Source organism: Drosophila mojavensis, unplaced genomic scaffold (assembly GCF_018153725.1).
Source record: "Drosophila mojavensis isolate 15081-1352.22 unplaced genomic scaffold, ASM1815372v1 contig_80, whole genome shotgun sequence".
Taxonomy (NCBI): domain Eukaryota; kingdom Metazoa; phylum Arthropoda; class Insecta; order Diptera; family Drosophilidae; genus Drosophila; species Drosophila mojavensis.
In genome coordinates, this window is record NW_025318906.1 from 10,847,792 (window position 1) to 10,868,304 (window position 20,513).

Genomic DNA, 20,513 nt, shown 5'->3' on the forward strand with positions numbered 1-20,513 from the left:
AGTCAGCGCACCTGTTGGGCATTGGCAAATATATGTTTGTTTCTAGTATTTATCTCGAATTGCTTTTATTTACTTGAAACTTATAAAATTACAAACTACGTTCAATCTATCAACTATCGTACGCATGTAATATATATATATAGCAATATGTATATATGTATGTGTGTATATAAAGTCTGTGTATATGTTCTACAAATGCAACTACCGGTAGTTATAATAATAATTGGCCACGCCCTTCCTTTTCGAACACATTTTAGTTTTGAGCCGCTTCATAAGTGAGATCATCCTGTGCTGGATGCTTGTGTGTGCGGCGATGTCGCATAATATACGGATGTGTGGAGCTATTCTCATAGCTAGACAGATAGGGCAGCGAGAGCAGCTTCTCTGGATACTTTTGCAGCAGATAGACCCAGCATGGAACGGTGCTGCAAATAGAAAATTTTTTATAAATAAATTTAAATATATAAACATAAAAATAAATTATTGACGTCATTATAAGCTGCGTGGCACTTACCCCTCCCCCACACCAATGTTCATATCCTGAATTTCGCGAGTGTAAACATCCTGGCAATCCTCCAGATTATCCAATGAGTTGAGCATACGATCGTCGACCTATATAGAATATAAATTAGTTAACCGTATCGCTGATCTATTTATACATATAGATAAACACTTACCTCATAGATCTCGCCGGTTACATAATATCCCACGCCGGGTTTGTTCAACAGAAATGGAATGTTATAACGCGTGGCAATCACCAAAGGCATCTTTTGTGTCGTCGTTGCACGGCACCAGAAATTGGCGTAGCCATTGCCCGTGTTGGCCAAGATCGAATTGCTTGGCTGTCCGTATTTCAAGGCGCCATAGACAAACAATTTGCTCAATGCCGACGAAGCTTTCTGTGTGCCAAAGAAAAATTCCAATCAATTAATTTATGCATATAACAAAATGTACTTAACTGTCATAAATCTATAAATCTATAATTAACACCTGCAGCTTATCAAAAAACCCAATAATAAAAAGAACTTTAAAGAATTTTCCATACATGCAGTATCGGTAGCCCCCAACGGGGAAGAGGCTTTTGATAAGCTTGACACGACACTGTGACTATTCGGCATATCATTTAAAGACTGAGGAGATGGGCGCGTGATACAAATATGCACGACTCAATACAATAAAATGACACGGATTATTTCTACAAAAGCGTATATAATGCGTTGCATTTAAAATGGAACATTTAAGTTAAAAAAGTTGAAAAAAGTAGAATCAAAATAATAATAAAAATATAAAAAAAAAATAAATAAAATAGAAACACAATAAAAATAAAATGAAAATTTCAAAATCAATTTTACACATCAAATGCATTTTTTTTAAATTAAATTTAAATGCCAGATTAATAGTTTATCATTAATAATAAATCGAAAGACAATATTTTGCGCATTTAAAAAATTAAAACAATCTAAAAATATCAAAAGCGCACTTAATACTTTGTTTTAATGCGTGTTTGTTTCATGACAAACGCCCATCACTAATTGCTCGAGCACATCATAGCGCCGCCCGCACATACATACATACACACATATGTGGGTATGTACATACATACCCACACAAAGTCAACTTATTTATACACTTTTGTTTTTGTTGCCAAAACGAGATGAAAATATTATTGGACAACGGTAATGCATTAACCGGTTTACTGCATTCACGCCACTTTTTTAGTTGATTGTTTCTGTTAACACACACTACTATAAAACACAAATACACACATATGTACATACATATACATATATCTTGTTTACTGTTCTTTCTGCTCAAGTTTTTTTTGGCTGACGTGCGTGCCTTGTGAACTACGCAGCAGCTCCGCCTACTTTAAAATCTAATATATGTATGTATATATATACATACATATACATACATAGGTACATGTGTGCTTGATATAAAAAATGTATGTTTGCACGTCATTTTTGATAAAAAAAAAAATATATATATATATATACATATATTGCGTTAATATAATTACTTAAAGCGTTCTAATCAATGAGACAAATAGAGATTGACACGCCACGAAAGCGCTAAAACGAATTTACCTTCAGCTTCCCTGTCACTGTGAATAATTTGTTGCATTTTTATGACAATTTAAACGCTTCTCTGTTCTCTTACATAACTTTCACTACAGACCCGAGCACGCAAGTACTCGCACACGCACTTATAAACAGACGCTTCTAATCACTTAACATGTGAAACTATAAATATTCCCACGCTTTATATATATCAGCGTTGCCAGCTTGTCAAAGGATAACAGGTAGCTTAATATATAGGCACATAAAGGAATACATATTTATGTGAGCATGTGTGTGCACATAAATTAAAATTGCATTTTATATGCTTCACATATACATTCGTAAATACATATTAACAAAGGCACGATTATGTAATTGTACTTACCCTGATTTGGCCCATTATTGCTTTTAAGTACAGTCGATTTACTTAAGCTTGTTTAAAATTGCAAATTGATATAAAATTCAGCAAGAAATGCACAAACAATACGAATGCACAAAGAGAGGAGTAGATGAGTAAAGAGGAAGTTGATTGGGAGGACACCGAACCGCACTGCTGGAAAGCAAAACTCCAACTGAATGCGAACGTTGCTGCTGCTATCGACAGAGGCCCACAAGCATTGAAGAACGAACGCTGCCGCCTCTGCCGTAGTCGCTGCCAGTGACGTCGGCAACTGACAACTGAGCAGAGCAGCGAGCCCCTGCCCCAACAAGAATAAATAAAAACACGCCACACGCGCTTGTTATTACCGCTGCCTTCGCCGCCAGCACGCTGATCGCTCTTTCTTTATCTAATGTGAGCAAGACATATTATTAAAATTCGAATGCCCTACGAAAGACACAAATTAGCGCACATTACATATGGGCACAAAGAGAATGTGTCTATTGGTGTGCGTGTGATTGTGTTGGTACGAAAACTCGAGCTTATCAAGCGTTTCTTTTCAGTTGGTCGCCTTAAACTGGTTGCTGCGCCAATGTCAGGGCCATGGCAGAGGGGATTGACTGACCCCCTTTTAAAACTATAAGAATGTTGATTTAAAGCGACGCCACTGGACCACACGTACGCATTCGGCTTTTGCAGAGCAACGGATTTTTTTTCCGGCATAGTGAATAGCCAGCTGATTAAGAAATGAATCCAATTGTTACTTTCGGCAACAAGCAGTGCAACTATGAACACAAAATATAAACAATAACAAATGCGGCATTAAACATTATATTACACAGCTGCTCAAACGGAAAAGCATGCGTGCTCTCATCGCTCTCTCTCCCTCTCTCTTTTCGCTTATTCTTGCTACCCTACTCTCAAACTGTTAATGCGCTGTAAAATAAATGTGAGGCATTTTGATTCCATAAAAGCCAAAACCTACATACGATGCTAGTCTTCAATTTGCTATTTATAGCATACGTATTTTAATAATTCTGATTTTTTATAAATTAAAATGGACTTAAAACAGCCCTATTATCACTTTAAACAAATTTCTTTAGTAGTCTTTGGTACATTTTCCATTCCAGGCATAGTGATAATGCTTGTGCCGACAGGCGCACATATTGGGAGCATAGCAATAGGCTCTGGGACCACAGTCGCTGTAGGATGTTGCAGATGAGACATTATATGTATATTTATTTATGTGCAACACTTACTGATCACAAGTTGGCATACATTCGGAGCCATGGAGCAGCGTACTGCGCAATTCATAGCCCTGCGCACAGATGCAGCGACCATCATACGAGCAGCGGCCATGAATGCAACGACTACATGAGAAGAGAGAGACAGAGAGATGAAGTTAAACACTCAAATAATATTATTTTGATAATAAAACATTTGAATTACCCGCCGCACAGATCCAAAAGGCGGGGTCCACGACGACGACAATGACGCGCCACTGGATCGTAGTAGTAGTGTTTACTCTTGCGGCAAATGCAGAGTTCGGGACCGGCACAGTGTCCACCTGCCTGCTGGCAGCCGGGCACGCACTCGGCGGCACATACCACACTGTCCCCATGTGAACTTTGATACTGATCCGCACAAGGACACGGTCCATCCTCAAAGCAAACGCCGCGTTGACACACAATGTTGCAACGGCGCACACATTGGTGCGTATTCACAATCAGCATCTCATACTCTGAGCATATGGGCGGCGGATCATTTATCTCCCAGTAACGGTACTCGTGATAGTAACAGTAGACAGGCAACAGTTGAAGGACTATTAACGGGAACACCGGTAACGACAGCATCTTTGACTGAACGACAAATTGCGATTGCGATAGCGCTTGAGATTGAAATTGAAATGTAGAAGTCAGCTGTCCTATTAGCGCCAAGTGAGAGTGAAAGTGATTTCAACATGTGTGCGCAATTCATTTTGCCCGGTCACGATCATTGCTACAGTAACAGTAATTGCCTTAAGTACACAACGCGTATGATGCAATGGGGCCGAACATGTAAATCACTTGGGGGGGTGCTAACTGATAAGCCAGGCCAGACAGATCGCCGATTGCTGGCATTACGAAACTTCATTTGCATTCAAAGAGAACCAAATACCCGCCGCTTATTACTCATCGCCGGCATAAGCGGGCTGCAGAGAGCGAGACAGAGTACGGAGTCGGGGTCAAACAGAACCAACATGTGTGTCCACATGCAAAGCACAAGGAGAGCAAAAGTGCAGAGAGACAATGAGAGCAACAGAGCGAACGAGCGGAGAGCCAGTAGAAAATGCAGTAAGCTGAAAAAGTATTGATATAAACAAAATTTTGTGGGTTCATAAAATGTGCTTATTTAAATTATTTTATTTAAAACTAAATTAGTAAATAACTATCAATTTCGAGCCATTTTATTAATAAGAAGATTAATGTTTGTTATACATATGTATTTTGATCAAATATTAAGACACGTCGAATTGATTGTGCATTTCTGCATATAGCGTCGTACGCATACTTCTGTATGCTACTGTGTGTGCATGTGAGAACTTTTTGCTGGGCGCTCGTCTGGAATGTCTGGATTTCTTGTGTCCGCTCTTGATGCGCCCCCCTTCTAGCTTCGCTCCGGCCACTCCCCCTACTGTTCTCCCTTGCGCTGGCGGCGCACACATCTGGCCTGGGCATGCGCTTCGACAGAGGTTTAGCTGCTTTCAATGCGCGCGATTCATTCAGTTTTTCTTCAGACTCCGTTCAACGCGTGCACAACGCCTGCGCAAAAGGGAGCCGCAGCAAAATAATAATAATAATAATAATATTGCAAAATTGAAAAGCGTACAGAGTGAGAAAGAAAAAGAAGAAAATGCCAACAGCAGCTGCAGTTTAAGCTGAAAGCACAACAACAACTATAAAGTTTGACTATTTTCTTTGGTTCGCTTTCAACTGGGAGTGTAGTTGTGTATGTGTGCGTGCGTGTGTGTGAATGGGGTGAATGAATAACATAAAACAGACAACGGCGAGTGGAAAGCATATAAAATAAACAATACCATTTCGAGCTGGTCAGCTGAAAGGAAGTCGCCCCGTTGGTGGTGGTGCTATTTGCGGTGGATGTGGGTGTGTGTACGCATAGCCAAATGCTAGAGACGATTATGTATGCGGCCGAAGCGGACGCGTGTTCTGACAACGTTTCCAACTAAATTACCAGAAAACAAACGAAAAAATTGTTCACAAACTGCGCAAAAAACATCAAGTTAAGTAAAATGTGCTACGTTATCATCACAAGTGTGAGTCTAGTCTGGTTTCTGTGCACCCTGGTCGCGGATATGTTCGTGGCCGTTGCTCTGGTCACACCCAAATGGCTAATTGGACCCCCGATTGGCGGCGCCAATTGGAGTCAGGCCACGCCCGGCTCTAATCAGCGTTTAGAGTCTGTGGGCATTTATACGCGCTGCAAGCAGATGCAACAGCTGGGCTATCATTGTGGACGCTTCGACTTGGATGGCTTTGCAACCGATGGCAGTGTCTATCCATTGGAATGGAAATTGGCCATGTTTTGCTTGTCGCTGGGGCTAGTGCTGCTCTCGTTGACGGTGTGCGCCACGCTGGTCACCTGCTGCAGGCAGTCGGCATTTGGCAAGAGCATACACAACATGACGGCCTGTGCACAGGTGCTGGCAGGTGAGTTCTAAAATTGCCACATATTATTAATAATCCCACCTAATCTTTCACTAATCCTCTGCAGGCATAGCTGTGATGTTGGCCCTATTTCTGCATCCCTTGGGCTGGCGGGCTGCGCGCGTGCAACGTCTGTGCGGCCAGGAGGCGGAACCCTTCTATCCAGCTGATTGCAGCATAGGTAAGCAGAGCGTCTATATATACACTAATTTCTAATTAATCCACTTGTTCCACTGCTAGGCATCTCCTTCTACTGCGCTCTGGTGGGCATCCTGTTGACTTTCGCAGCCGCCGGCATCAGCCTAAAAGCAGAATCTTCCAATTTACGAACACGCGTGCGCCGGCGCATTGAGTCCGGCAGCAAACTCGTTTGCATTCCATAGCCAATCTCGTATCTATGGCAGCTAAAACATTCAACCGACAATTGGGCGTGTACACTTAATTTAATTTCGAATTTAACGATTTAACATTAGCATAAGCATAAATAAACAACTAGAATTTCTACAAGGACAGCTGCAGTGGCAACTGCAACTGCAACCGAAACAGCCAAATAAAGCGAAGAGAAACTTCACTTGTTTCGCCTCCCTTTGCCCTTGCCAGGTGGCTTGCCCTCTACATCCGGCTTGGCCTTGGGTATGTAGACGCCGTGATTGGTCTTCTTGAGATGAGCAAACAGTTTGTTCTTGGAGTCGAACGATAGTTTGCATGTGACGCAAGTATGTTGCACAACTGTTGACTCCGTCGTATCATCACCTCCTCTCGCCGTCTTGGCCGTCGCACTTGCTATTGGCTTTACCTCGGCTGACGCCGCTTCAACTTTTTGTTTGCTGACATTTGTTGCTGTTGTTGACTTTTTGCTTTTTGTCTTTTTGGTTGACTTTTTGCCACGACTCCAATCGTCGTTGTCATCGTCTTCGCTATTACTTGGCATCGCATTGAAGCTCATAGCTGGCGCGGATTCGTCTTCATCATCGCTCTCTACAGCAGTCTTGGTGGCAACTTTTTTCGATTTCTTGTTTTTCTTGTTGCGTTTGTTGCTCGTTTGGTCGTTTGCCGCCTCATCGCTGACCAAGTCCGCCTCGTGATTGCCATTCAGCTGCAGGTCTTCTAGACTTTCTTCAGCAGCCTCCAGCTCTTCGCTGTGTTCATTAAATTCCTGCTCCTCGGCCTCCATCTGCTGACAGAGGCGCTCCACATTGTCGCGATGTTTTTTACTCTCATCGTGATTGGCGCGCGCTTTGGCATTCTTGAACGACTTGTTGCATGCCACACAATACAGATCATCCACATACTCCACTTCCTGCTCACTCAAATTGTCTGAGTCTACGTTCTCTGCATCGACATCATCTTCATTCTCGTCCTCATCCTCCTCATCGGTGTACTCGTCTGACTCGCTGCCATATTGTTGCTCGAGCTGCCTGAGCTGTTCCTCGTAACCATCGTTGTCCACCTTGTTGGCACGCACTGCGGCCAGCTGTTCTTGACGCTGGCGTAACTGCTCCCTGCGCTTCTCCTCCTGCTTCAAACGATTCGCCTCGGCACGCTCCTCTAACACACGTCTGTTGGCCTGCACACGGCGATCGCGCTTGCGCACAAATGAAACCAAATTACGAATCTGCAAAAAAGAGAGCATTAATATCTATTCTATATACCAGTTCCATCTGCTACTCACCTCTTCATTCCTCTCCTTTCTCGCATTCTGTACAATCTTCTTCATTTCCTTCTCTACTTTCCGTAATATGAAACGCTCCTTAATCTCACGTACATCGTACGGGCAGAGCCATTCGTAAGTCTTTTTGGTGCTATATGAAAGCCAGTAGGCATAGAACGGACCGACCACATCCTCGTAACTGCTGTTGGCATCGCCAAATTGTGGCGCGCTCAGGCCTTCGTCGTCACTGTCCATGAAATCCATATCTTCGGCAGCAATTTTGTTAAAAACATCGCGGTAGACGCTATAGAAGCCCTGAGCATCATTTCCGTAGCCCTTGTAGCAGGAGCCGGTGAAGTAGGGAAACACATCCAAGCAGTTTTCGGAGTAGTCGGAATTCTTGCCGCGCAGAATTTGCTCGCGATGGTTATCGTACCAGGCACGTTCCTGGCCATCGGATAAAACCTCGTAGGCCTGTTGGATTAGCTGAAAGCGTTCCTTTGCTTCAGCCAGGCAGTCTGGATTTTTATCTGGATGCCAGCGTAATGCCAATTTCCGGTAAGCTGTCTTAATGTCAGCCTCGTTGGAGTCACGGGCCACGCCCAACTCCTCGTAATAGCACCGCATGTTAAAATTTCTATAAGAACCAATGAATCACATGAATTAAATATGTAAACGAAATTAGCGCAAAAAATTTGCTTATGTTTCACAATAATGCATGGCGCAGAGATGGAACTTTACGATATCGATTATGCTAGCCATTCTTACAGAGTGTGGCGGTTTATCGATAACGTTAACATGACGTTAACGTTAACATGCTTTATTTTCAAATTATATAGCATACTTTAGTTGATTTATAGATTTCAAAATACAAAAATAACTGTTTTTGTACAGTAGATTTTATATGCGCAATAACCATCAAATTCATGATATTTTATAATGTTTTCACAAAACGATGTCTGTTAGCATTAGGCTTCCTTACGATTTGGTGGCTGCGCATTCCGTTAGTTGCTTTTTTCACTTCAGCGGCGGCAGTCGCTCTCTTTCGCCGCGCAGCAAACGCCATTTCAGCCGCACATATTATTGCTACCACCAAAAAATAAAATAAATCTAAGCCCGACACAAGCACATACCAATACATCACTCAATATAGACAGTGAAAAAATCTTCTTTCATCTCTTGCAGCCCAGAAGTGGGCAAAGTTTCTGCTTTTTAAATTATACGTTGCCGGGCATATTTCCAATTAATTTGCATATCAAAATAATCAAAACGAAACTACGCAAACGGAACTTACAGCATAAACTTAAATTTCATTCAAATCAAATATATGCATATGCACACACCGACACATACACTTACGCATTTAAATCGTACGGGCAATCCTATAAAGAAATCAAATCAAATAAAATATTCACGCTGCAGTTTAACGAAACAACAATTGAAAATAGCTTGACATAAAAATTTACAGTTACGTTTGGATTTACAACCCAGCTACGTATCATTTCCCCAAAAGGGGAGGCTTATAAAGGCACACAGACAACCCCCACACCCACACAAGCACACCCACACAACGTTGAGTAACTCTGGAGCACAGCATGAGTCCGATGAGTCCTTGAAGCGGCAATAGGCGTGCATCTCAGCTTACAAACAACCCCCAAGCAACGCACACACACGCGCATACCATACCAGGAAACATCGACATCGTTGTTTGTGTGCGCCTAAAAAACGTCAACAAAAAATAAACAAATACACACACACACGCACACAGCTACAGCGTTGCCAGACGTCGAGTCGTCTCGCTGTCTGCCTAACGTAAGCGCACACACACAGACACACATATAGATAAAGAGAAACGTATACGCTGTGTTATGTGTGTGTGTAGCTGGCCTTTCATCTCGTGTGCCGCACAATAAAAACAGGCGTAAAGGATATTATGAGGCTACAGACATTTGCGAATAAGGTAATTTCGCAAAAAATACCAACACACACACAGACACATATATGCACATACATATGTATGTATACATAGTTACAGTTGAAAACTATAGCAAATATGAAAGCCTCTTGCTGCTGCTGCACACAGTGGTTCAAGACAACAAAACAAGTGAATTTATAAATTATAGCTTGCATTAAATTTCAATTAATTTAAAAATATTGTGTTAGTTCATATAATTGTAAACTAAAAAATCATACGATAATTATTTTCATTGTTCTAATTTAATTTTTATTTTTACCTTCGCCTATTTTGCTTTATTTTATTATATAAAATATTATTATTTTTTTTTTAGTTTTAATATTTATTATTTAAATTTTAAAGCTAAATTTCCTTAGAAATCATAACATTTTATGTGCTCATGCACACTTTGCGCACACTATGCGCACCACTGTGCGTTAGGCGGCTTTTGTGCTGTCATAAATGGATTTTCTTATCAACGTAAAGTGGCCCCAGGAGTCAGTTTTGCAGGCAGCCCACGAGCCCAATGCAAACTGCCAGCCATTGTCCCAGACATATTATGGAATTGCATTTCGGAGCTGAGCAAATACTTTAATGGCATCCTTTTTGCTTCTCATATTCCAACAGCAGCAGCAACAACAATCCGTCCATTTAGACTAACATTTGATAACAGACAGAGAGGGACAGAGAGAGAGAGAGAAGGAGTGAAGGAGAAACAATGTTTGGTTCCAAGTTGCGTTCCTGGATGGAAACGCACATTGTGCGTCCACGCAAGAAGAATAATAAGAACAAGCAGCAGCCAGATGGCGGCGGAGCAGGGGCAGGAGGTGGTGGTAGCAGCAGTGCCAGCCATGCCAAGAAGGCGGGCACGCTGCCGCACAGCAGCAATCTGAAGTCCACGACGAGTCCTGTGCTGACCAGCAGTGGCAGCCACAGCATTGCCAGCCCGGTGCGCCGGCGCGAGGTGTCGCCCATACAATGTCATGTGAGTAGCCATAGCTAAGCTTCCATAAGAGACTCTGTCTAATCTCGCACCCGAATCCCCTTAGACGCCCAGTCGGTATGGCTGGCAATCGCCGGACCAGGATACGCACACCTCCATCACGTCACCCCAGTCGGATAATTTGCTGTACGCTCCGCATCGCTATCAATGCCACCAGACGCTGTCGCCATTGCAGCCGTTGCAGCCACAGCAGCTGAGCGTGCCTGGCAAGGATAGCTGCAGCTCCACAAGCGCCGACAAGTCGCCCATGCGCGTCAATTGTTCCTCTTCATCCATTTCATCGCTGTCCTGGTCCACCGGCTCCAAGGAGCCCTCCATGCAGTCCAGCCAAGCGAAGCTGATTAGCCAGAAGGTGGAGCACATTGAAATCAGCAGTGATTACCAGGCGCCCATCGAGGACGAGGTGGACTATGAGGAGGTGGGCGCACTGCTGCTACGCCCACAAGCGCCCATGCTGGACTATCAGCGTCCACAGTCCGAGAATCTGACCAGTCTGCAGCTGGTCTACGAGGAGGAGCCGCAGCAGCAGCAGTCCAAGAATCATGTGCACTATGGCCGTCTGCTACCCTCCAAACTGGAGGCCCCACCGCCGCCGCCTCCACCTGCTGTGTCCCAGCAGCTGAGTCGTTTGCGTGCACCACGCGGCATGCCGCGTGGCAATTTCGTACCCGGTCCCCGGCCGCACAGTCTCTCCTCGCCGGAGAGCGCTTACTCCACGGGCTACTCCACCGATGGCAACTCGCCGTGTGCGGCCAGCAGTGCCAATCCTCCGGCGCCCGAGTACTACATCAATATGCGCAGTGGCACCCACTACTTTCCCAGCCGCTCTGCCAACACGCTGGCCACCAAATTCGGACTCAATCGTATCGAGGAGATGTCACCAATGGATCCGCTGCCCAAAAGTAACTTTGGCAACGTGCTGGAGGCACAGCCCAGCCCCTTGTCGCTGCAGCGCAATTGCCAGTTATTTGAATGTGAGTAGACATTGTTCAAAATGAGCAATTAAACCGCTTGAACCACTTAACCCATACACTTGACCCACTTGACCCACCCACTTGCAGCACCCTCGCCTAGGCAACGCTCGCGCATACGCACGAATCCTTGGTACAATACGACGGAGCATATGCAGCTGATGTCGGGCAGCCGCCTGGATGTGGATGCCACCAGCACCACCTCCACCACATCGTCGGGCATTAAGTCAAGCACTGAGCTGGAAATGCGCGCAGCCAAAACAGCAACAACAACTCTTTTAGCACCAGCAGCAGCAGGTGGAGCAGGTGGGCTGGGTGGAGCAGGTGGCGGTACAGCAACCCCCAAACTCTTAGCTGCGGCTGGGGCTGACAGCCGCTCGGAGGGTTCGTCGTCGTCCTCGACTGAAGTGGAAAATCTGCATGCACCGCACACCATCAAACGGCGACAGCAACAGCAGCAGCAGCAGCCGTTGGACTCCTTTCTCGTGAGCGATGATGAGGCCACACTTAACGAGATGATTGGCAAGTTTGATGAGAGCTACATCTACGAGAAGGAAACGGACATACTTAGGTGAGTCCTCGAGAGAGAGAGTGAGATGTAGACAGCAAAGTCGCGAGCAGCTCCTTCATTCTTCTTCTTGCAACCCTTGCAGCAGCGACTCAGACCCAACCGACTGCGCCTCCGAGCTGGACACCGGCCAGGATGCAGGCGATGAGTGCGACACAGATGAGCAGCTGGACATCGACTTCATAGACACCTCCTCCATGCAGGAGATTCAACTCGACATGCAGCAACGCAATCTCGGCAGCTGCCACTACTATCCGAGTGCTGCGCAGCCCAGTCCCTTGATACTGAGACGCGCCTCCACGCGTTCGCGTCGCCGCAGCGGCCAGGAGGCACCCGATGCCAGTCAGCAGCGTCGTCGCAAACGCTTCCTTAAGACACGCAAAAAGAGCTGCGAGAACCGCGAGAAAGTCAATGCGTCGCCGCTGCGTGAACCACGTGGCTCACGCAGTGTGGGCGGCACGCCCGTCTGTCTGCGTCGCCATCTGCTGGGACCCAAGGAACGGTAAGCCCTCGAGATTACTTAGCTTTAATTGCGTGTGAGTGAGAATTACTAAATGTGAGTTTCTGGTTTGAGTCACTGCTTATCCCAGTCATCTCCTAGTCTTAGTTTTTCTATCCTACCCTACCTGAGGTTCACCTACCGTATCCTAAACTTTTCCCTACTCACCCTCTATAATATTCTTAGCCAACGTCCATCCTACCCTACTCCTCCTCTGTCATTGTTCTATCCTATCCTTCTCTGTCATTACCCTAAGACTAAGGATTAATAAGAATATATACTAGCTAATCAATTAAGGACTTACCTCATACCTATCTCCTTTGACAGCATCTACAAGACTTCACCGTTGTCGAATCGCTCCAATTCGCTAATCTTTGGCAGCGCCAATGAGCCTCACTTTATGACCATAGCGGAGAGCGAGAAGGCGCTGCTCAAGGCCGATCTGGAGGCGGACATGAAGTACAAGCAGCTCATCATGGAGGCCGAATCGCTGCTGGAGTCCATGAAGAACAGCTTGCAAAGGTGCGTTGTACAACACAAACCCTTTTCATTTATTTAATCCCATATTTTCCTGCAGCATACCGAGAGACACGCCCGTGGCTAGTCCCCGACGTCTCAATCCGCTGGCCAATAAGCGCGTGGAGATGCTCAAGCACAGCGAGGTGGAGGCCAAAAAGCAGGCACCACCTGCCCCACCGCTGGAGCACGAGCTGGCGGCTGCGATCAACAAACGAATCGAGATGCTCAAATTTGAGACTGCGGCAGCATCGCCGCCAAATAGCCCCAAGCCGGGTCGCTGCAGTCCGCGTAAGACGCACCTGACCAACTTTATGAATCAGAATGCACCGCCAGAGTTGCCGCCACGTAAACTAAACAACGTCGCACCGCTCTCACCACAGCTGCAGCTGAACGGGAGGCGCTTGGTCCAGGGCAGTCCGCGGAGCAGTCGACGCGCCATGGCGCTGCACAGCTTCAATGCAAGCGACTCGGATCAGGAGTGCATTGCCGTAGTGGAAGATGCCACCAATCACAACTACTTGCCACAGCAACAGGAGCAGCAGCAGCAGCAGCACCAGATGTACAACAATCTGGATTACAATAATCGCAATGTCTCCGAGGTTCAGATGCATGACAACTTTTACTGTCCACACAGCGAGCCGCTGAAGCGTAAGGTGTACAAGGGCAGCAGCTCCTTTGAGCGCATTAAGAAGACATTCGACTTGGAGCTGGGTAAGTAGGTCAATGGGAATAGTAGTCAATTGATAGGTATATTGCAGTCGGGCAGGTTATGGGTATTAAAGTGAATGACAGATGTATAAATGAATATGAATTGATAGACATATCAAATTATGTCTTAATCGATAATAATCGATCATCCTATTTCAATGAAAGCGTTTAATACAGACAACAGACATTACTGCAAAGACAATTTCATAATGTAAATTATTATTTTACATATAAAATGCATTAGGTCTTTATTATATTCCAATCAACAGTTATCGATAATCAATCAATCAATCCTTACCGTTCTGCCTTATCTATAAATTCACTTTAAATACTTATAGCAGCTCTGACCGGTTAATCACATTACAGTGTATTAGATAGTCAGTTTGCTTAGGTCAATTCAAATTGTTTTGAATTTCACACCTTAAACGTCATAGCTTATCGCTCACCTGTTTCCCTTTTTATTTAATCAACTTGAACCTAAGCAGATATGAACGAACGTACCAAATCGCACGTGAAACGTCAACAATCGAAGCTATCGTCTTCCGTTTCGGCCAAGAGCTCCATGCAGGATGTCACGGTAGAGGGCGCTACCAAACAACAGCTGATTGTTAGCACCATTGTGGATCTGAAACGGAATCTGGAGCATCAGAGCTATGAGCTAAGTGGTCTAACTGAAGAATAGTTTGAGTAAATACACTATGAGCGTTTTGAGGTTAAGGCTAACAAGACTACAAAACTATCGATAATATTATCGGTGAGCCCAACTAAAGCATAGTTATGCGAAGAACTTATACCATAGAGATATACTTTAGATATATATACATATATATATATATATATATACATATATTGCTCACTTTACTATTTATTGAAATTGCTATCGATAGTTTTGTAACTTGAACAACAAACAACCCCTCCCTCCCAAGGACCCACTCACTCTAACTGACTTAAGCGGAAACTGAGTGCAATAAGTACTATTTAGAGGAGCATAGATAAGCGTTGACTCTAAGTTGTAAGCCATGGAAATGATGGACTGGATTAGCAGGTTATACATAGATTTAATGGGTATACATAATAATAATAATAATAACAACAACATCTAACTAATCACATCCCCTTAGACCGTAGTGAGTTAATTGTTTTGTTCGATGGACCTCAGTTAAAGTATATTGTAGTAGTTAAACATTTTGTTTTCCCATCAGCCAAAAAAGAGTTAAACTAGTTTTAAAACAAACTTTCGTTTTTTACGATCAGCAAAAAACAGTTTCTAATCGAAAAAAAAAAAAAATCAACGTGTTTCAAACACAATGCAAATAATAATATTTACTAAACTACAGCATTAACTAGCCCAAATTGAACTTAGTTATATTTCATCCTAATCCTTATTTATCTATATATTAGTATATATACGTATTTGTGTGTGTGTTTATTATAATTAAAAAACTGAAGCATATCTCACACACGAAATACACTTGAGCTGCAGCGCAGCTGATGGTGTTGCCAGATCGTTGAAAAGCCAAACTAAAAACTTCAGCTCATTCACTAGACTTGGTAGCATCTCACATAAACTATGCATATTTAGACTTATCTACATCAATTATATAACTTTATACAAACTGTAGCTGCTTAAGTAAATTCAATTATAATCTCCATCCAAAAAAAAAAAAACATATATTGTTTAGCTAAATTGTTTGTAGCATATATAAATTGTTTAACTGTATTCCTTAGTTATACGAATTTGAATAGTAAAACAAAACAACATGAATTCTAATTGGATTGACGTCTAATTTACGCCCATTTTTCCTATTCGAAGTGAAGGCCCTAAATCGGTTGTATTTGAATAAATTATTTTATTTGTGTTTTTGTTTTAATTTTTCATAGAATACGATATAGCATACATAATGTAAGCGAAATAATGTAACGTGATAATAAACTTAATGAAAAACAAAAACAAAAAGAATTAAAAAACCAATTGAATCGAAATTCAAGTAACTGTATATTGAGTAAGTATTAGCATTATATTATACTATTTAGCTTACGTAGTATTTTGAACGTAGTACTAATATATGTAGCACCTGATCCTGAGTTCACAATTATCCAGATATATATATATATATATATAGACATATATAAATTTATCGTATATAGTTGCTTGCATTAAAATTACAATTAGTTTGCACTGGGCCTGGGTAGTCGCTTGTCTGGTTTCACTTCATTTACTTAATGAGTTTTAACCATGCGCGACTCTTGACTGCGAGGCGCACAGCCAAAGTGCAATCGCCTTCCCCATTCAAACTTGACGAGAATTATATGCGAATCCCATCAAATGCTGAACTTTAGTTCAACGTCTGATGCGCAATTCCCAAACCTCAAATTAATTCCCCACTCAAGCTCTATTCCCACATACTACATATATAATATACATATATACATTTATTTTCTAAGCGACCTTAAGACAATCCAACGAGCTTTTTGATACAGAACAATTTACATGCAACTCACTAAATCCAAATATAATTACAAAGTGTGGAGTAAAGAGTAAGTCATCCTATAGATAAGACTGGCATTAACATTAACATATATAAGAAATAAAACTATCTTTTGTAAGAAGTCTTTGAAATGTTCTATGGAAAATGCTGAAACTAATTCGGAAATTTGATTTGGTTTATAAGTTTAAGTAAATCTTTAACATACGTAACTTACACCTTAGACACTTTGTTTTCTTTCATTTAAAAAATTCTATATAAATACCTAAGCATAACTACCTTCACCATTAATAAAGGACCAATTTTGTTAAGCGTTATGTTTCAGCTCTTACCTATAGCTTCGTCTTCAGGTGATTGACAGTCGCGTCCTCTCTGCTTGGATGCTGTTGTTGTATGGCATGGGGAAATTCCAGAGATCAAAGGCGCCACAGTTTCAGACCACGTCCCGTTCATTATTATGCCCAGCAGTGGGTTTTGAGTTGTTGTTTTTTTATATATTTATTTTTTTTTTAATGTTCTAAAAATCTCTGGTGGAAAAAAAAACCAGTGCAATGGAAAAACAATCGAGACAAGTTGATAATTATGCAAATAGTGGAGGAAGGGGGACAGACAGCTTGATGCCTCGAATGGAATATTAATTGTGTTGAGGCACGCTAAAAACATAAGAGCAGCAAATGGATTCTTATTTTTAAAATTGGTCTGGAGGCCCGTCCTATGTATGGAGCGAATGGCTGGAATGGGGAATGCCGAATGGAGGATGCGAAACTGGTTCGAAAACGGGCCGCTAGCAGTGAAGTGCAGTGTGCAGGGGCTGCGCTTATAAAAACACAAAGAAGCTTTTTTAGCACATATCTTAAACTTGCACATTCCAAGAATACTCAACCGTAGCGACAAGATGGGTATATTCATTAGAAGACAAAACATGTAACAGTGAGCAAAGTGCACATTAACATAATAATTGACTAACATTGCATACCAACAACAGCATTCTGTTAGCTGAATTTCAACATTAACAGCTTTGGTATTTTATCGATAATTCCGCCCAGTCGACTGCTCCAGCAATTACAGAGCAACCTACAGTCGACTGAAGCTGTGTTGTTTATTTTATATTTTTTGCATTGTCTCACGCTGCAGACGTAGCTGCGCAGTCGCAGTCGCAGTTGTCGTTGCCGTTGCCGTCGCAGCAGCTTTCAATTTCAAGCTCCAATACATAAAATAATGCGTGTGACTTGAAAGCTTTCTGCCTGCTGACGACATGTTGTCTCTCTGCAGTGATTCTCTTGCTTTTGTTGTTGCTTTTTAACGTCTTTTGATGTAGCTGCTGCTGCTGCTGCTATTTCTACTGCCTTTGCTGTTGTTGTTATTGTTGTTTTGTTGACCATAAACTGATACTTTGGCTGTCGCCGCATGCTGCTCGCATCGCAGTCAGCTCTGCTGCTGTTTTGTTTTTTTTTTTTTAGCCTTGAAGGTCATACCCAACGCTTGGCATTCAGATTGAAACGGTGCGGCTGCCTCGGCTAGTGCCGCTGCTGCGCTGCTGCGGCTGCGCGCTGCGCCGTGCGCTCAGCAGGTGCGCCGAGCAGAGGCATGTACAACATAGCAGCTGAGCGTCGGCAGAGGCAAAGAGAGAGGGGAAGCGGCGTCAGTGGGGTTGTTGTTTTGGCAGTTATGAAACTAGTCCAATGACTCTCAGTGTTGTGTGTTGTTGTTGCTATTGCTGTGGTTGTTGTCGTGAGTTTTGACGCCTTTTCTTGTAAGCATGTAAATGTATGCATATGCACCTACACGATTTACATATGCATAAACACACACAAAGACGCATATATATACACCTGTCTTCAGCTTGTATACCACAGCAAAAAGTACAACAACAATTTGTTGTTGAATAAACAACAACTTTTCGGTGACCAATGCAATGAAACGACCCCCAAGTGCCCAAATTTGCGTATGTGTGTGTGTGTGTATGCTGGTCTGCGTATCTGCGTATCTGCGTGTGTGTGTGCGTGGGTCTGCCGCCCAACTGTCCGACCAGTTCTCAAAGATTTCGTCAGCCACTTCTGTCGAGGTAAAAACCAAATCAACGTACGCATTAGAAATAACTAATTAATTTAACTCAAACCAAAGGTTGAGGGTCTTTTTTTCTTGTTTCTTTATTTTGCAACACTTACAACAAATAATAAAATGAGGTTAAGCTAAAGTATTTAGTGGCCTGGAAAGAGAAATGTTTTAGCCAACTCATGCTGCTATGTGCAAAAATTTGTTGTAAGCGCTGCGACGTAGTTGCCATTCCGGTTCTGATTGGCAAAAAATATATATACATACATATATATATTTTATAGTCCATATGAGAAACTAGCTGGGGCACAACATAAGCAGATCATAAGTATGATGCTGTGCGCACAGACAGGTAGCACAACAGTCAACAGACACAGATTCAATTAGCCAGTAGGAGATGTTGAAATGGGCATATTAGCTTGGCATGTAGTAGTAGGATAGTTAGCACATTTAGTTAGCACGTATCTTTTAGTTAAGCAGTCATGCCAAAAGTATCTGAAGCTTATGGAGAGTTCGGGATAAAGTTATAAGATTCTCAATTCTGGTATACTAACATTTACAGGTAAGAATATATATAGATTGAATTTTGAATATCTATCTGAACTATCAACATAATTATATCTATATCTTAGTCATCCACAATTTCAAGGTAAAAGTTCAATGCGAACCAAGTTCTGGACAGCTCAAAAGCTCAAAGCTTTATATCGGAGCTTTCGAAGCTTTAAGCCTATATAAATGTATAGCTTTTAAGGAATTTAAGCTAGGTTTACTTTGACCACGCCAAGTTACACATCAGTATGCAACAAATGTCAAGGCAACTTCATATTTCTGCACTTGGAAAGCTGAGAAAAAAACCCATCAATAAGACCCCATGACTCATTCGAACGATAACAGCGTATGTGACAGTCGGCTACAGCCAACTGCCAACTATTCTTACCTTTGGGGTTTTCTGACAGTTCACGCTGAGTTGTCTGCCTGTCTATAGAACCGGCCTGTCCTATTGAAAGCTCTAGACCTAGGGGGCGGGTCAATCGATATTGCGTTGAAGTTTACCCAAGTGCTGAATCAGAGTCCCCAAAGCTGGGAAGCCTACCCAAGTCATTTTGACGTCACAGTTAAATGTTGTTGCTGTTGTTATTTTCTGTTTTATTTTGAACAATTTTTTGTTTTGCCATTTTTTATTTTTAGAGCCAATTAAGCGCAAGTGCTCAAGGAGTGAACTTCAGGCAAAACGTATGATATACCGGATTCTAGCACTTGAGACGATTATATGTATATATCTTAAATACATATATAAAGGGGAAATACGCGTCAGTTCATAAATAAGGAAATCTGTAGAGCGTTGTTGTTGTGTCTCTTGCTTTTCGGCTAAAGTTTTTTTCTTTTTTCGGGCAGTGTCGCAGAATGTTCGTGAATGAATATCGGCAACTGCGTCGCTGTCATGATTTAGCGATTTGTAAAAGCGTAAAGTGTGCATGTGCGTGTGTGTGTGTGTGTTTGTGTGGAATTTCGAGTTTTCGGACTTTGTACTAGTTGCTAGCCATGAACCAAAGCTTGGCCGCCAACCCATCTGAGACGAAGCCAGAGCCAGAGCCAGAGATAGTGCCAGAGCCAGAGCCCGAGCCCAAGCCCGAGCACGAGCCCAAGTCGAAGCCAAAGGCAGAGGCAGAGACGTTGCCGTAGTCCAAGTTCGCATTGTTAACATTGTTTACGTGCTATAAAAGCTATATCTGTGTTTAAGTGTTAGCCAAGCATGCGTCTCTTTCCCTCTGTCTGTCTTTCTCTCTCTCTTTCTCTTTGTCGACGTAAGCATTGCGCACTTGTGCCTAGGCTCTAATTATACAACAAACGTCGTTGGGGAGGGGCGCACGGGGCTAGCGGCTTGACAGCATAATGCGGAATTCTAATCTCGTTTATGGTCAGAGCCCAATTGAAATCGGGCACACCTCGAGAATA

The 20,513-nt window shown here is 42.9% G+C and overlaps 5 protein-coding genes across 8 annotated transcripts; 2 read left to right on the forward strand and 3 right to left on the reverse strand.

Annotated features, from left to right (window-relative positions):
* Positions 1-48: 48 nt before the first annotated feature.
* On the reverse strand, positions 49-2,630 carry LOC6579438 (troponin C-akin-1 protein). 2 transcript variants are annotated; one of them, XM_002005298.4, is made up of 4 exons: positions 2,446-2,630; positions 678-899; positions 515-612; positions 49-425 (listed from the first exon to the last, which is right to left on the reverse strand). In XM_002005298.4, exons 1-4 carry the CDS (start codon positions 2,458-2,460, stop codon positions 254-256), a joined length of 507 nt encoding a protein of 168 aa, XP_002005334.1. In that variant the 5' UTR covers positions 2,461-2,630; the 3' UTR covers positions 49-253. The 2 variants fall into 2 exon arrangements, with proteins under 2 accessions (XP_002005334.1, XP_032585441.1); XM_032729550.2 differs by lacking the exon at positions 2,446-2,630 and adding an exon at positions 1,046-1,138.
* An 802-nt stretch (positions 2,631-3,432) lies between these two features.
* On the reverse strand, positions 3,433-4,632 carry LOC6579439 (wnt inhibitory factor 1). The gene is made up of 3 exons (XM_002005299.4): positions 3,889-4,632; positions 3,699-3,809; positions 3,433-3,641 (listed from the first exon to the last, which is right to left on the reverse strand). Exons 1-3 carry the CDS (start codon positions 4,290-4,292, stop codon positions 3,539-3,541), a joined length of 618 nt encoding a protein of 205 aa, XP_002005335.1. The 5' UTR covers positions 4,293-4,632; the 3' UTR covers positions 3,433-3,538.
* Positions 4,633-5,027: 395 nt separating this feature from the next.
* Positions 5,028-6,714, forward strand: LOC6579440 (LHFPL tetraspan subfamily member 2a protein). Its single transcript, XM_002005300.4, has 3 exons — positions 5,028-6,146; positions 6,211-6,324; positions 6,384-6,714. The coding sequence occupies exons 1-3, from the start codon at positions 5,729-5,731 to the stop codon at positions 6,524-6,526; spliced, it is 675 nt and encodes a 224-aa protein (XP_002005336.1). The 5' UTR covers positions 5,028-5,728; the 3' UTR covers positions 6,527-6,714.
* On the reverse strand, positions 6,568-8,537 carry LOC6579441 (dnaJ homolog subfamily C member 21). The gene is made up of 2 exons (XM_002005301.4): positions 7,816-8,537; positions 6,568-7,758 (listed from the first exon to the last, which is right to left on the reverse strand). Exons 1-2 carry the CDS (start codon positions 8,419-8,421, stop codon positions 6,712-6,714), a joined length of 1,653 nt encoding a protein of 550 aa, XP_002005337.1. The 5' UTR covers positions 8,422-8,537; the 3' UTR covers positions 6,568-6,711.
* Positions 8,538-8,800: 263 nt separating this feature from the next.
* LOC6579442 lies at positions 8,801-15,485 on the forward strand. Of its 3 annotated transcripts, none has more exons than XM_044010672.1 (8): positions 8,801-9,754; positions 10,376-10,733; positions 10,798-11,725; positions 11,813-12,293; positions 12,376-12,792; positions 13,117-13,311; positions 13,367-14,019; positions 14,499-15,485. In XM_044010672.1, the coding sequence occupies exons 2-8, from the start codon at positions 10,467-10,469 to the stop codon at positions 14,696-14,698; spliced, it is 3,141 nt and encodes a 1,046-aa protein (XP_043866607.1). In that variant the 5' UTR covers positions 8,801-9,754; positions 10,376-10,466; the 3' UTR covers positions 14,699-15,485. The 3 variants fall into 3 exon arrangements, with proteins under 3 accessions (XP_043866607.1, XP_015019163.2, XP_043866608.1); XM_015163677.3 differs by having other exon boundaries at positions 14,502-15,485; XM_044010673.1 differs by having other exon boundaries at positions 10,379-10,733.
* The last annotated feature ends 5,028 nt before the right edge of the window (positions 15,486-20,513 follow it).

Coding starts and splice junctions, on each gene's coding strand:
- LOC6579442 (XM_044010672.1), top strand. CDS start 10,467: ATGTTTGGTTCCAAGTTGCGTTCCTGGATGGAAACGCACATTGTGCGT. Junction 11,726..11,812: donor CAATTGCCAGTTATTTGAAT/GTGAGTAGACAT, acceptor ACCCACTTGCAG/CACCCTCGCCTAGGCAACGC. Junction 12,793..13,116: donor CTGCTGGGACCCAAGGAACG/GTAAGCCCTCGA, acceptor CTCCTTTGACAG/CATCTACAAGACTTCACCGT.
- LOC6579441 (XM_002005301.4), bottom strand. CDS start 8,421: ATGCGGTGCTATTACGAGGAGTTGGGCGTGGCCCGTGACTCCAACGAG. Junction 7,759..7,815: donor GAAAGGAGAGGAATGAAGAG/GTGAGTAGCAGA, acceptor TCTTTTTTGCAG/ATTCGTAATTTGGTTTCATT.
- LOC6579439 (XM_002005299.4), bottom strand. CDS start 4,292: ATGCTGTCGTTACCGGTGTTCCCGTTAATAGTCCTTCAACTGTTGCCT. Junction 3,810..3,888: donor CTTTTGGATCTGTGCGGCGG/GTAATTCAAATG, acceptor CTTCTCATGTAG/TCGTTGCATTCATGGCCGCT. Junction 3,642..3,698: donor TGTATGCCAACTTGTGATCA/GTAAGTGTTGCA, acceptor AACATCCTACAG/CGACTGTGGTCCCAGAGCCT.
- LOC6579438 (XM_032729550.2), bottom strand. CDS start 1,123: ATGATATGCCGAATAGTCACAGTGTCGTGTCAAGCTTATCAAAAGCCT. Junction 613..677: donor TAACCGGCGAGATCTATGAG/GTAAGTGTTTAT, acceptor TATTCTATATAG/GTCGACGATCGTATGCTCAA. Junction 426..514: donor AACATTGGTGTGGGGGAGGG/GTAAGTGCCACG, acceptor TTCTATTTGCAG/CACCGTTCCATGCTGGGTCT.
- LOC6579440 (XM_002005300.4), top strand. CDS start 5,729: ATGTGCTACGTTATCATCACAAGTGTGAGTCTAGTCTGGTTTCTGTGC. Junction 6,147..6,210: donor CTGTGCACAGGTGCTGGCAG/GTGAGTTCTAAA, acceptor AATCCTCTGCAG/GCATAGCTGTGATGTTGGCC. Junction 6,325..6,383: donor TCCAGCTGATTGCAGCATAG/GTAAGCAGAGCG, acceptor TTCCACTGCTAG/GCATCTCCTTCTACTGCGCT.